General features: G+C 39.7%; 2 protein-coding genes across 4 annotated transcripts in view; one reads left to right on the forward strand and one right to left on the reverse strand.

The window, feature by feature from the left end:
- The window catches only part of tctn1 (tectonic family member 1), an 845,382-nt gene that overhangs the window by 28,568 nt on the left and 803,072 nt on the right, over positions 1-13,742 (reverse strand). The gene's annotated exons all lie outside the window — the stretch shown is intronic.
- The window catches only part of pptc7b (protein phosphatase targeting COQ7 b), a 34,067-nt gene that overhangs the window by 6,962 nt on the left and 13,363 nt on the right, over positions 1-13,742 (forward strand). For all 3 annotated transcript variants that reach the window (XR_015500770.1, XR_015500769.1, XM_087270159.1), the window contains exon 2: positions 6,038-6,217. Coding sequence is in view for 1 of the 3 variants with exons in the window: in XM_087270159.1 (XP_087126285.1) it covers positions 6,038-6,217 (180 nt within the window). In the remaining 2 variants the exon portion in view is untranslated. The remainder of the gene's footprint in view (positions 1-6,037; positions 6,218-13,742) is intronic.

Raw genomic sequence — 13,742 nt, forward strand, 5'->3', positions numbered from 1 at the left:
AAGGCTTTGTTTTTTCGTGTTTCTCCTTTGTTGTTTTCACACTTAACTCTCATGTTTGTCCGTTTCTGAAAGGATCAGATGTAAAAAGACTTCAATAATAATGCTCACCTTATCATCAGATCAACGAGTTTGTTATTTAAAAAACAGACGCACACATGAGCGATCGCGAGCTCGCTGGAGCAAACTGCTCGCACTTTTAGACGGCCTTGTTAAAAAAAAAAAAAAAAAACAGGACACGGCAGAGTTTTTTTTTTGGTTTTGTGACTTCATCAATACAATGACATGGTTTGTTTGAGCTCGGGTCAACCGTATGTAGGATTATGATGGACTGTCTTGGCTGTGTTTTTTAGAATGGTGGTTTCTTTGTTTCATTCTCCTGCTTGTGACTCTGTAAACCAATAGTGTTCAGCTGCGCATCTAACTCTCCATTTTGGTACCCTTTTGCTGTGCTAGGTACCCTTTGCAAAGCATACCCAAATAGTGGTACCGTTTGGTTCGCTTTTAGGTACCCTTTGACGGCCTTAAAGGGTCACGAAACACCAAAACACATTTTTTGAGCTGTTGACAGTTGTATATGTGTCCCACACTGCTAAAAACACTATTAAGACACCTATATTTCACTAAAAAGCGTAAATTGGTTGTTTTTGCGTTATTTCAAGCAAATTCGTACTTCCTGTTTGAAACGAATTTTTGAAGCTGCGTCACGGTCATGACATAATAGCGTTGTATTCCAGCCTGCAGACTGGGCTTCTGTGCCAAAGTGAGTCTTATTACGTCTTACAGTGTGTTGCATTAATGCATGAGTAAGGCTTGGTTCAAACCAATCAGCGCGCTCTATTGTGCAACTTCATTAATATTCATTACTGTGTTCACACGACATAGACGCCACGTTGTGTTGGCAAAACAAGCGTGAAGTGTTGCTTTTATAGTTTGCTGCCGTTAAGTTTCGTTTTCTTTTTCTCTCTCTGTGAGAGCTCAGACTCACGTGTGGATTAACAGTGTACGCGACGCTCGACAACAATAACTTGCGTGTCTAGGAGGATTATTGTTTACCTGAGAGCTGTTCTCATCTGCAAACGCTGAGATCTGGAATCGCTTGTAGTATTCTCTTCATAAAGACGCGGCTCTAGTTGCTGGTGATTGTCCTGTCTCTACAGATTTGGTAAGTGAGCGACCAGTGCTCTTTGTTTATTCAGTTTGTTCGTATCGAACTAAGTTAACTATTGCACCGTAACATGTTAGGACCACAACCAAACTTTAACCACGTGTAGGGTTTTTAACCACATTTTGTGACCGGAATAACACACGCGGCTTTCTGACACTACCTGCCGTGTGCATCTAAGTTTCCGGAAAATGCAGAGGTTTATTTTTCTCTCATTCGCCGTGCGCTATCAAACATTGCATGAAAAATACACGCTTAGAGCAGATCCTCGAATCAAATATCTCGTTTGTCGCGAGGGGCATGAATGAATTCCCTAAATGAAAGAGCCAAACTGCAGTTAAAGTCCACCATTTAATAATTTGGCAAGTAATTCCACTACAGATGTACATGTAGGTTAAACACCATCACTTTCTCCTGTGTGTGAGTATTTTGACTGAAACTCGCGCGTGCCCAAATAGACACTCCCACACCATCCCACTTTAGTTCCTCAGACACTCCCCCCTAAACAGAGCTGGACACGCCCACTTTTCTGACTTTTTCCAAAGTAGAGGTCTGAAAACACCCTGCCGAAACGAGGGGGTTTCATAGCCCTTTAAAAGCGGACCAAACTGTTCCCTACTAAACCACTCATTGGAAACGAGTCAAAGTTGTGCTGAATAAAGTTTTAAATAGGTTCTAAATGCTGGGACATACCAAGCCAATGTCGAAGAACTAATGGTGATGAAAACCAACTAGGTTGTTGCCTCATGTCAGGCACATCAGGTCTTGTCTGTTAAGAAACTATTTATTAGCACACCAAATGGAAGACAGCCGACTTACTGAATCAAGAATTATACCTTCTGCACCCTCATGAGTGGATGTATCTTTCCATACCTGCAGGTGGCAGTGGTCAGTATAATCATTTCACAAAGGGAAAGCGAAACTAGTGCTGCACACATACAAACTGTAATTAAAGCAGGACTCTATCACATGTACCATTCACGTTACTTCTTGCTAGGGGTGAGCCATATGAGCTAAAACTAACATATGCCAATATGTTCCACTTTCCAGATGATATCAATATTATATCCTGATATGACCAAAAAACAAACTCAATCTCATTTTAGTAGTAAACTAAGTTAAAATCATTATTAAAGGCATAATTTAAATGTATTTTAAACTTATATGACTAGAAAATGTGACATAGACCTGTAAAGCCTTGTGACATACGGTAGGCCTGTGTTAAATCCAATAAATATTACTAGTATAGCGCCCCTCCCCCATTTCTCGCTCACCATAGATGGATTCGCTTGTGCAGATATGTCTGATAATCCATATACTTTGCAACATTTAAGAATTCAAATGGAATGACAGCTAGCTTCTTCGTTCATTCTTGACGTGTGTAGTTTAGTTTAGTCACTTCAGTTTTTGTTTGTTACATTCGTAGCTGTACAGCCAATCAGAACTCTGTCTTTCACCAAAGGCTGACACCAATTCCACATACTGAGTCAGGCAAACTCATTCCAACATCAGCCTGTCGAGAGAAGCACACCAAACAAACAGGCCTTACAGACACTTATTAAAAAGCAACTAGGCATGTCCTGGCCTTAAAGGGTCACGAAACACCAAAACACATTTTTTGAGCTGTTGACAGTCGTATGTGTGTCCCACACTGCTAAAAACACTATTAGGACACCTATATTTCACTAAAAAGTGTAAATTGGTTGTTTTTGCGTTATTTCAAGCAAATTCGTACTTCCGGTTTGAAACAAATTTTTGAAGCTGCGTCACGGTCATGACATAATAGCGTTGTATTCCAGCGTGCAGACTGGACGTCTGTGCCAGAGTGTGTCTTATTACGTCTTACAGTGTGATGCATTAATGCATGAGTAAGGCTTGGTTCAAACCAATCAGTGCTCTCTATTGTGCAACTTCATTAATATTCATTAGTATCACAGTGTTTTCACGACAGAGACGCCACGTTGTGTTGGCAAAACAAGCGTGAAGTGTTGTTTTTATAGTTTGCTGCCGTTAAGTTTTGTTTTCATTTTCTCTCTGTGAGAGCGCAGCTGGCGTCACGTGTGGATTAACAGTGTACGCGACGCTCGACAACAATAACTTACGTGTCTAAGGAGGTTTATTGTTTACCTGAGAGCTGTTCTCATCTCCAAACGCTGAGATCTGGATTCCCTTGTAGTCTTCTCTTAATAAAGACGCTGCTCTAGTTGCTGGTGATTGTCCTGTCTCTACAGATTTGGTAAGTGAGCGACCAGTACTCTTTGTTTATTTAGTTTGCTCGTATTGAACTAAGTTAACTATTGCACAGAGTACAAATATGTTAGCACCACAACCAAACTTTAACCTCGTGTAGGGTTTTTAACCTCATTTAGTGACCGGAATAACACACGCGGCTTTCTTACGCTACCTGCCGTGTGTATCTAAGTTTCCGGGAAATGCGGACGGCTTTTTTTCTCTCATTCGCCGTGCGGTATCAAACATTGCATGAAAAATACACGCTTAGAGCAGTTCCTTGAATCAAATATCTCGTTTGTTGCAAGGGGCATGAATGAATTCTCTAAATGAAAGAGCCAAACTGCAGTTAAAGAGCCCATATTATGGGTTTTTGAAAATTCCCCTCCATGTAGTGTGTAACACAGCTCTAAGTGAAGTGAAGTATCCAGCTAAGGCTTAAATCTGTAAGAATACAGTGTTTAAAACGGTTGATTCATCTATAAAAGAGTCGACTCATAGTGCTTCAAACGAGTCGCCTTGATACCGACTCATTAGGTGTTTCGCCATGACGTACGAACGAAACCAAGTTATTCACGTGTACGCGCAAACCCGGGAGATTTCAAACCTGAGGCCCCGCCCTCTGACGCAGAAACCCAGACACACACACACACACCCACAAACACACGCACACCCACAAACACACGCACACAAACATGCCGGTCGATTGAAGTCACACTGCAGATGGACATTATATTGAGTCTCTACCCAAAGATGAAACATCAGCATTATAACCAAGCAGTTGGAAACTTCGGGAAGCTACATGCTACAAAGAATACTTCATCTGAGTTTGTTAAAGGAAGGATCAGTAAAGAGTAACTGCTGGACGTCAGGATGGGTTTCTTCCTCCATTTCTCAAGTGTAAGTACGTGCGATTAAAGTTGTTGCCTCGTTTACTCTAGCTTGCAAATGTATTTAGTTGTGATTTGTTACTTGTAACCGCGTGTACTGTATCAGGTTAACTGGCTATATTCTCTTATCGCGTGCAAAGTCACGTTTAAAACGCGACGCGTGCTGTTTGTTTATGGAGCTCCGTGCTAGAGTTCTGCTCCCGCGATTTATTCGGAAATTTATTCCCGCGCCGCAGAAATCTGGCGCGGGGACAGCCGCGGGAATAAATTTCCGAATAAATCGCGGGAGCGGTCGGTAACGGGTTTAATTTGGGACGGGAGCGGGCTGTCTAGCAATATCACGGATATTGCTATGCGAATTAGAAAGAGAGAGTCTGCGTGGTGCTTGTGTGTGTGTTAGTGCGCGCGTATGAAAGAGAGCGAGCGAGAGAGAGAGAGAGAGAGCGAAGACAGCTTGGCTGTCTGGACTGTATACTGGGTGATTTTTGGTTGTGTTCTCCGCTCTAGCGGGACCGGGCGCGGCGGGCAGAAAACGGAGCGGGTTCTCAGGCTAAAACCTGGCGGGTGCGGGCGGAAGCGGGAGCGTTGTCATCCGGAGGTGTGTGTGTGTTTTTGTGTGTGTGTGGTATGGCGAGTACACGACTGTCTCCTTCGTTCGGTTATCCATGGCACTATCCACTCGCCATAGTGTGGCAGCTAAAATCCACGTCTACACTATCGAGCGTGTATGAACTGTGATTACTTTTTAAATTGCTGATTAGCTATTGGCCATTTCCCTCTCTGACCGAAGGCAGTCGACCAATCGCGACAGACTGTCATCGGTCCAATCAGCGCAGATTAGCTCCGCGCTAAAGAGGGGTTTGGGAACAAATGAATCACTGGACGATTCATACAGGAGTCGCTGGAATAATTAGCTAAAAATAAATGCAGATTATAAGACCATGAAAGTGTTTTTTGACCTTGCATGCATATTAGACTGTTGTTGGAGACCCTTACAACCAAGATATGACCCTATTTCATGTATAATATGGGCTCTTTAAAGTCCAAGATTTAATAATTTGGCAAATAATTCGACTACAGATGTCCATGTAGATTAAACACCATCACTTTCTCCTGTCTGTGTATTTTGACTCTGAAACTCGCGCGTGCCCAAATAGACACTCCCACACCCTCCCACTTTAGTTCCTCCGACACTCCCCCCTAAACAGAGCTGGACACGCCCACTTTTCTGGTTTTTTCCAAAGTAGAGGTTTGAAAACACCCTGCTGAAACGAGGAGGTTTCATGGCCCTTTAAAACATTTTGAACTTAAACCCTTTTTGGTAATTTCACAGGTAATGTAAAACGAATTTAAAAAGACTCATGTTTTTTATAGTGTAAAGAACACTCAAACATCTACTGACTGATCTTAATGGGACTTTTTGTGAGAAACGGCACCAGAACTTTGTGTTCATGCTTGGCTGCTTTGTATGAAAACGCATGTATTATATTCGCCGCATCATATTTGCTTGTTTAATTTGTTTATTGACATTTGCTCGTGTTGTGCTGAGCTCTCCTGTGAAATGTTAAGTGAGATTAAATGAGACAGAATGGCCTGAACGAAATCTGAACACAAGCGTCTATGAGATTTTTAAAATTACATCAATTCCAGGTTGATAAAGTAATGTCGACTGCTTCTAATTAAAGGGAATGTTAATATCAAGTGGAAACAGGGCCTTGTTTTTGATGATGTCTTTCTGCTTTTCTTCATGTCTCAGGTGTTGCGGATGGTGTTGGGGGCTGGAGGGATTACGGCGTGGACCCGTCTCAGTTCTCTGCCACACTGATGAAGACGTGTGAACGGCTGGTGAAGGAGGGACGATTCACTCCCAGCAGCCCCGTGGGCATCCTGACCTCTGGCTACTATGAGCTCCTGCAGAACAAAGTACCATTGCTGGGTAAGATTATATCCAGACACACACACGCGCCAAACCACACACTGAGTCACACACACACACTGCTGCTTTTAAAGAATAAATAAGTTAAGGATCTGCAGGATGACTCACAGTTCTTGAGTCGTGATGTACCAATTTGATTCTTAGCCAAGCTTTTTTCAGTTTAATGTCAGGAAAGAAAATGGTGGATTTTTCTTCAAAATGGCAGATTGTGCTGTCGGGTATCTCATTGTGCGTTAAGTATTGTGTGATTTTTATATTAAAGACTAGCAATATTTTCTAATGCCTTTTTAAATTTAGTTTAATATAGGTTTAGTTCCAATTTACGCGACAATGTAATTAACTAAAAAAAGCTAAAGTAAAACATTTAATATTTAGTATATCGTTGACTTAGTTTTACTATTTTGGTTACTTGGCTTTAGTATTTTAATTGGTATCAATAGATAATTTGTAGTATTTTACTTATTTATTTATTTTTACGTCATTTCTGCACTTCATCTTAATCTTTATTTTTCGAGGCAACATTTTAAATTTTTATTAGTTGTTAAGTTCATAAGTTTATCATATAATTATACATACAATTTTCAGCTTTATTTCTTTACAGATTTATTTTAAATAGTTTAAGTTAACTTTATAAGTGTCAGATTTCTTCTTCGCAGTTAGATTTTACTTTAATTCAAGAATGGTTTAAAAAACAAACTTGTACTTAATAAAAAGAAGTCTTGCAGTATGCCGTTCTTTAAAAAAATTTCAGCGGTTACACTCGGTAGATATAGATATTATATTTGATGATGAGTCACAGTTGTCTAATGTTGACTAATTTAAATATCTAAGGGTGCTTTCACACCTGTGTATCGATACAGTTGTTCCGAAACAGAGATTACAAATGTTACATTGTTGCTCTTTGCTCTTGGTGCGGTTCGCTTTCACACTGCAAAGTTTCTAATCGGACCAAAAGAGCTAAAACAAGTCACGTGCGAGTAAACTCTCCTTACATTGGTCAGAGTGTTTTGTTTATTTTGCAGCGTCCCGCTCAGCTGTCAGGAGAGGTGGTGGTTTGGTGGTGATTGACAGGGTGCGTGCGCGTGACGTGTCTGAGGAGAGACGCGGTGGGGAGGGGTGAGGGTGCGCGACATAGCCTATTTAAGGACCGGGAGGGAGACGCAATATTACCGGGAGATCATCACATCCGGAGACTCGCGAAACTTCCTGCCCTACTCATAATTCTCTCTTCATATAGCTGTATGCCAATTACATATCCATAAAACACTGTGATATAACCGCGCTCGGATTGGATCGCTTTCTCACTGCAATCGAACCGCTCCAGGGTTAGTTTCAATCAAGCCGAGACCACCTCATTCAAGGGATCTCGGAGCGATTACTTTGGCGCTGAACAGAGTGCGATTGCCCTGTTCACATATGCCAAACGAACCGCGCTAACTGGGCAAACGAGATACGTTCAGAAACAAAAGTGTAGGTGTGAAAGCACCCTTAGTCTCTGGCTAGATACTGAAAAATCCTTTAAAATTCTTATGGAATTTTATAGTTAAAAAGTCATATCTGTGTTTAGGTTCTCTTTATCATTTTATTAACTGTTTTTCAGAAACATCAAAAAGATCAAAATAGATTTCTCAATAATTATTCTGTTATTATTTATAACAATACATCTGATATTCAATAACTTTAAACATTGTCTTTAAATCTTTATATAGGTTTGTTTTAAGATGTGCTCTTGATTTGCTTTAAGCTAAGTATCGTAGACATTATCATTGGTATTTTTTTAATGTGTTTTTTTTAGTTGCCCTTTTTATTTAAAGCAGTTTTTTTATTTTTTTATTTTTTCCATTTACCTCCTCCTATTATCTTTGACATATACAACAGAATTCATTGATTCCAATCATTACAACAAAAAGTGGCTTTAGATCTTTACAATACAAAGCTCCTATTGACTAGAATAATCTCCCTTTTTCTTTTAGACCAATTAAATGATTTAGTCTTTTATTCATTCATTGACTTTCTTTTCGGCTTTGTCCTCCTACCAATCCGGGTTCGCCACAGCGGAATGAACTGCCAACTTATCCAGCACATGTTTTACGCAGCGGATGCCCTTCCAGCTGCAACCCATCTCTGGGAAACATTAAGTCTTTTAGTCAGAACTAATTTATTATCTTTTTAAAATTATTTTGGTTTCAATTTGAATGCTTATTTATTTGTATGTCAAATTGTTTTGTTTTGTTTAGCTGTATTGTATGTTTGTTATGATGTGTAGTTAGAAAATAGCATTAAAAAATCTGCATTAAAAACAAACAAACAAACAAATAGTGGGTGCTTATTATGATAATGTATTTTATTACATTATAATTACAAAAGGAGGTAGACGTGATGAATTTGCTGACATTAAGTAGAAATAGAAGATTTCTACAATTGTTAAATGTTTTGCATTTTCATTTTAGAAGTGCAGAATATTGCATTGAATTTGTAACGTGTCCATTTGAGACTCTATTGATAGTTTTCAGTCACATGACCTGTGCAAAGACCTGGCGGGCAACAAAATAATGGTCTGTAATGGCAGCTACTCTAGGGTCTCCATAGGAACGCAGCATACCGGTCATATTTTCCCTCTGTTAGCTGCGAATATTTGGATCACATATCAACAGAACAGAACTGAGATATGATCACAAAGTGCAAGTTGTGGGCATTTGTGATCCATATACTGAACGCGCAACCATTTTTCAGTCAATTAAATCTGTCAGAGCTGCAAATTTTACATTTAACATTAACTTTACTTTAATACAAGTTTATTTTTCGGCTTAGTCCCTTTTTTAATCTGGGGTCGCCACAGCAGAATTAATCGCCAACTTATCCAGCATATGTTTTACGCAGTGGGTGCCCTTCCAGCTGCAACCCATCACTGGGAAACATCCATAGACACTCATTTACACACATACAGTACAGACAATTTAGCATAACCAATTAACCTGTACCGCGTGTCTTTGGACTTGTGGGGGAAACCGGAGCACCCAGAAGAAACCAACACCAACACGGGGCGAACGTAAAAACTCCACACAGAAACGCCAAATGACCCAGCCGAGGCTCGAACCAGCGACCTTCTTGCTGTGAGGCGATCGTGCTATGCACTGCGCCACCGTGCATCCTTGTTTAAAGGGCACATTGTTTACCCCTTTTTTATATTAGTATTATGGTTTTTCTGAGTGTGCCAGTTTAGGTTCAGTTCAACACACAGTTCAGATGTTTTTGTTATAATGTGTTCAAAAGTGTCATGTTGGGGGCGTTTACACAGTTTGCTGTTTTAGGGGCGTGTTGCTTCACATGGAAATTAGTTTCGGCTTCCCGCCCAACGTGACAAGGGGGCGGAGCCAAGAGCTCACCCGCTCTGTGTTTTAAACAGACTGTGAGAAGGAGCAAGAGTGAGGATCAGCATTCAGCTGTACATGTACGACTCGGGCACAGACCAAGCAGAGAGTGCACATTTATTTGTGTCTTTGTATAGTTTTACAGACAACTGTGTGCTAGTTTAAAGTGCCTAGCTTGACTGAGGCACCGAATGCGCTGTGACACGGCACACCAGACACTCTCTGTGGCATGGCAGAAACATGAAGTGTCCCGAATCGTCACGCCACGCATTTTAGAATTTTAAACGTAGGTTTCTATCAGGGTAAACAAGAATAGAAAAATTCTAAAATGCAGAGCGGCACTTCTGGTGTGCGACCTGCAGGCAAGTTTATTATTTTTTTCCAATGGAGAGACGCACACATGACGCGCATGCACTTTTCCAGCTGCACATAGTTAAGATCACAGGGAGCTTCTGTGACCTTGAGAAATGCAAATAGCTGAAGTTTAAGGTAGACTCAATGAAAAGTACACATGTTTGCAAACCTACCTAAAGATACAACCAATGATTACGATTACAGCAATCATGTGGTGAATGTTGATCTTTTGTTGAGCTCATTGACCCTGGCATCTAAAGATAGAGCAAGGATGTTCCTTTAGTGATTTCGCTTTGACTTGCGCTGAAAATGGTGGACGTGAATCAACAAACTGAGGATATGGTGACGTCAATCAATGGGCCTGTCAATCAATATTGGTGGGCAGGGGGACCGCACTCCTACGTCAAGTTGCGGTCACTCTGAAAACCGATCCAATTGGTCCAATTGAAAAATGTGTGTTTATATCACCCCAATATGACGATCTATACACTATACTAAAGCCTGGTTTATACTTCTGCGTCAAGTGACCGGCGTAACTCACGTCGCAGGCAACGCGCGTTGCTGTGCATTTATACTTCTGCGCGCTGTCTCTGTTGGTCTGCATTAACACTTCTGAAACGCTAGCTGGCAGTGAGGTGTAAATGTTCCTCTGTGTCGAGTTTCTTCGCTTCTGTTTTGCTTTTCCTGAACACTTCCTGGTTGTACAAGTGACTCAAACTCGCTCATTTTGAGGCAGAAACTGGCGGTTGTGCAACAACTTTAACTATGAGGTAAACACAAAACAAAACTTTCCATCCGGAGCTCCTTCACGGGACTCCACACTTGTAAACAATCGCTCCCGCCATTTGCGCGGCTCTCGGTCCTGCCCAGACTCGTCAGCGCTACCAAGCCGACCAATCACAGAGCTTGCCCTACGCGTTGTTGCGACGTGTAGTTTCATTTTTTGAGAGGTGCACGTCAGTGACACCGATGGCCACAGGGAAGGGCTATGCGTCAGCGCCGTAGCATACGCCGGCGTTTGACGCAGAAGTCTAAATCAGCCTTTACACACATGTCTGTCCAAACAGCTTGAAAAGTTGATTTTTTTTTTACCATAGGTGCCTTTTAAAGCAACCTCAAGTTAATAAGGATGTGGTTTCTGATGTAATGCTTAAACCAAGGACTAAGTTAGATTGTTAAACGAGGTATTGGATGATCAGGCACGCATGCAAGTGGTGGTCTTTTTGCTAAAAGCAGACGTCCCGTGCTGTCAGAAATGTCACGCTACGCTCTTCGTCTTGCTGAGTTGTTTGCCTCTTCAAAGTGACCTGCTTTTATTTTGGGAAGGCATGTGGAGTGCTAAAGGTCTGTGGGTGACCGCTCTGAGACAAGGTCACTTAGACTCAAGGCCTTAGCTAGACATCGAGAGAAGGAAGGGAGCAAGGAGTGTGTTAGGTGATAAACAGAGAAGCTTATTACAAATAGACTAGCTGGAGATACATTTCAAACTAACCTATAGCTGAAGTCAGAGTTATTTAACCCCCTGAATTATTAGCCCTCCTGTTAATGGTTTATTAATAGCATAATGTATAGTAGCTTTAACATAATAGCTTTAAAATCTCCTCTCTAATAACTGATTTATTTTATCTTTGCCATTATAACAGTAAAATAATATTTTACTAAATATTTTTCAAGTCACTTCTATATAGCTTAAAGTGACATTTAAAGGCTTAACTAGGTTCATTAGGTGAACTAGGCAGGTTAGGGTAATTAGGCAAGTCATTGTATTATGATGGTTTGTTCTGTAGACTATCAAAAAATAATATAGCTTAAAGGGGCTAATAATTTTGACTTTAAAATGGTTTGTAAAATATTAAAAACTGCTTTTATTCTAGTCAAAATAAAACAAATTAGACTTTCTCCAGAAGAAAAAAATATATTATTAGATATAATGTAAAAATGTTCTTGCTCTGTTAAAAATCATTTGGGGGAAAAACAAACTCAAAAGGGGGCTAATAATTCTGACTTTAACTATAAATGCTATTTAGTGGACATGCCAGAAAAATAACTACAAAATAATTTTTTGTAACTAATAAAATGCTCTATTGTTCAGACATTTGGGATAATTTTTTTCATAAATTGTCAGCTGAATATTTGAATATTAAATTTTTTCAGTTTTCAGTGCCATGAAATCCTTTAGAAATCAGTATAAAATGTAGATTTTTTTTTAATGCAAATTAAATTTATTAATAAAATAAAAGAAATTTAAATATTTTTTTGTAACATAATTGTCTGTCACTTTCTGTCAATTACTTGTATTTTTAAAAGATTAAAATGTAAATGTTTTTACTGATTATACATTTTAAAAGATGGTGATTATTCTAATATTTTAATTGATTAAATCTATTTATTAGTATTTATTAAAATAATACAATTAAAGATGGATAGCTTGACTTTGATAATGGAAAATTGTTAATTTATAAATCAACTTAAACCTAGCGATTTATATAAAAAACAAAAATAAGTTTTACTTCAAAAATAATAAATTACACTCAGGGCTTGAAATAAACTATTCTACTTGGTAGCACCAGTGCTCCCAACTTCAAATATTTAGGAGCACCAAAATTGTTTTTAGTTTGCAAATTCTGCCTAAAGTTATAATAATAATAATGGCGCAGATTATGGCGGAGAGCGATCATAAATATTTCTTACTGCAATGCTTCGTTTTTGTTTGATGCAAACCATACATTTATTTTTCATAAAATAACAGACTTTTTTTAGCAGATAACTTACATTCAAGGACATTCAAGGCAGCAATATAATGAGAATGAGAGCCACTTGGGCTTCAATGAGGGGGAGATTGAGCTCCAACTCCTCCTCCTTCTCCTATAAGCTGTTTTAATGTGACATCCCTTGTAGAAGAAGTGCAAGGAAGGAGGAGCTGGAGCTCAAGCTCCCCCTTGCTGGAGCTCAGCTCTGCCCAAGTGGCTCTGCAGTGAGTAGTACCACTTGCTTTTTGTCAGATGGCTCACCGGTCTCGAACGCATAAACTCTACAAGTGCCTGATAGTTAGATGTGGAGCTAACCTTGATCACATTCACTCTAGCAGGGGTGTCACTGACATTTTTACTATTAATCACTGGTTTCTAAATGGTCTGTCTCTAAAAATGAGGGGAATGTGACCCCCTGGTTGCTACGCCCCTGCACTGTAGTGAACTGTATCCATGTTAGCATGTCACATTTGATGTGGTAATTTCACAGTAGGAATGCACACTGGTTCGAAGACTCATTCTCGCCCCCTACAGTACAATTCAGCCAGGTATACATTCGCGCTAAAATATCAAGAAGAAAGTCATCATAGCTTGCGTACAATAGACCCAGTTCCCAACCCAACTTTGAGAATAGATTACTATTATTATTACGATTATTATTATTTTTTTTATGCATCAGTAAATGTTGAACTACGATTAATAAATGCTTAACAAGTATTGTTCATTATTAGTTATGTTAGTAAATACATTAATATTACCTAATAGGGGTGTCAAAATTAACCGTTTTTTCGGTGCACTGCGATGCAGACGCGGACAATTCGGTATCGGTTCAGTAATAATCATAACCGGTTATTACTGACGTCATTTACCTCATATGTGCTCTGTCGCGAGAGAGGCGATTGCGAGTAATCACAGCGCTTTAACTACTTAAAACTCATAAACTGTGCACAAGTTCACTGTGTGTGTTTGCTGGATCAGTCTTTCACTGACATATACAACAATAGCCCCTATTTCACTGAGATCTGGAGAATGAAAGTAGCCTACTCCATT

The sequence above is a fragment of the Danio rerio genome, chromosome 10 (genome assembly GCF_052040795.2).
Source record: "Danio rerio strain M-AB ecotype USA chromosome 10, GRCz13ab, whole genome shotgun sequence".
Lineage (NCBI taxonomy): Eukaryota > Metazoa > Chordata > Actinopteri > Cypriniformes > Danionidae > Danio > Danio rerio.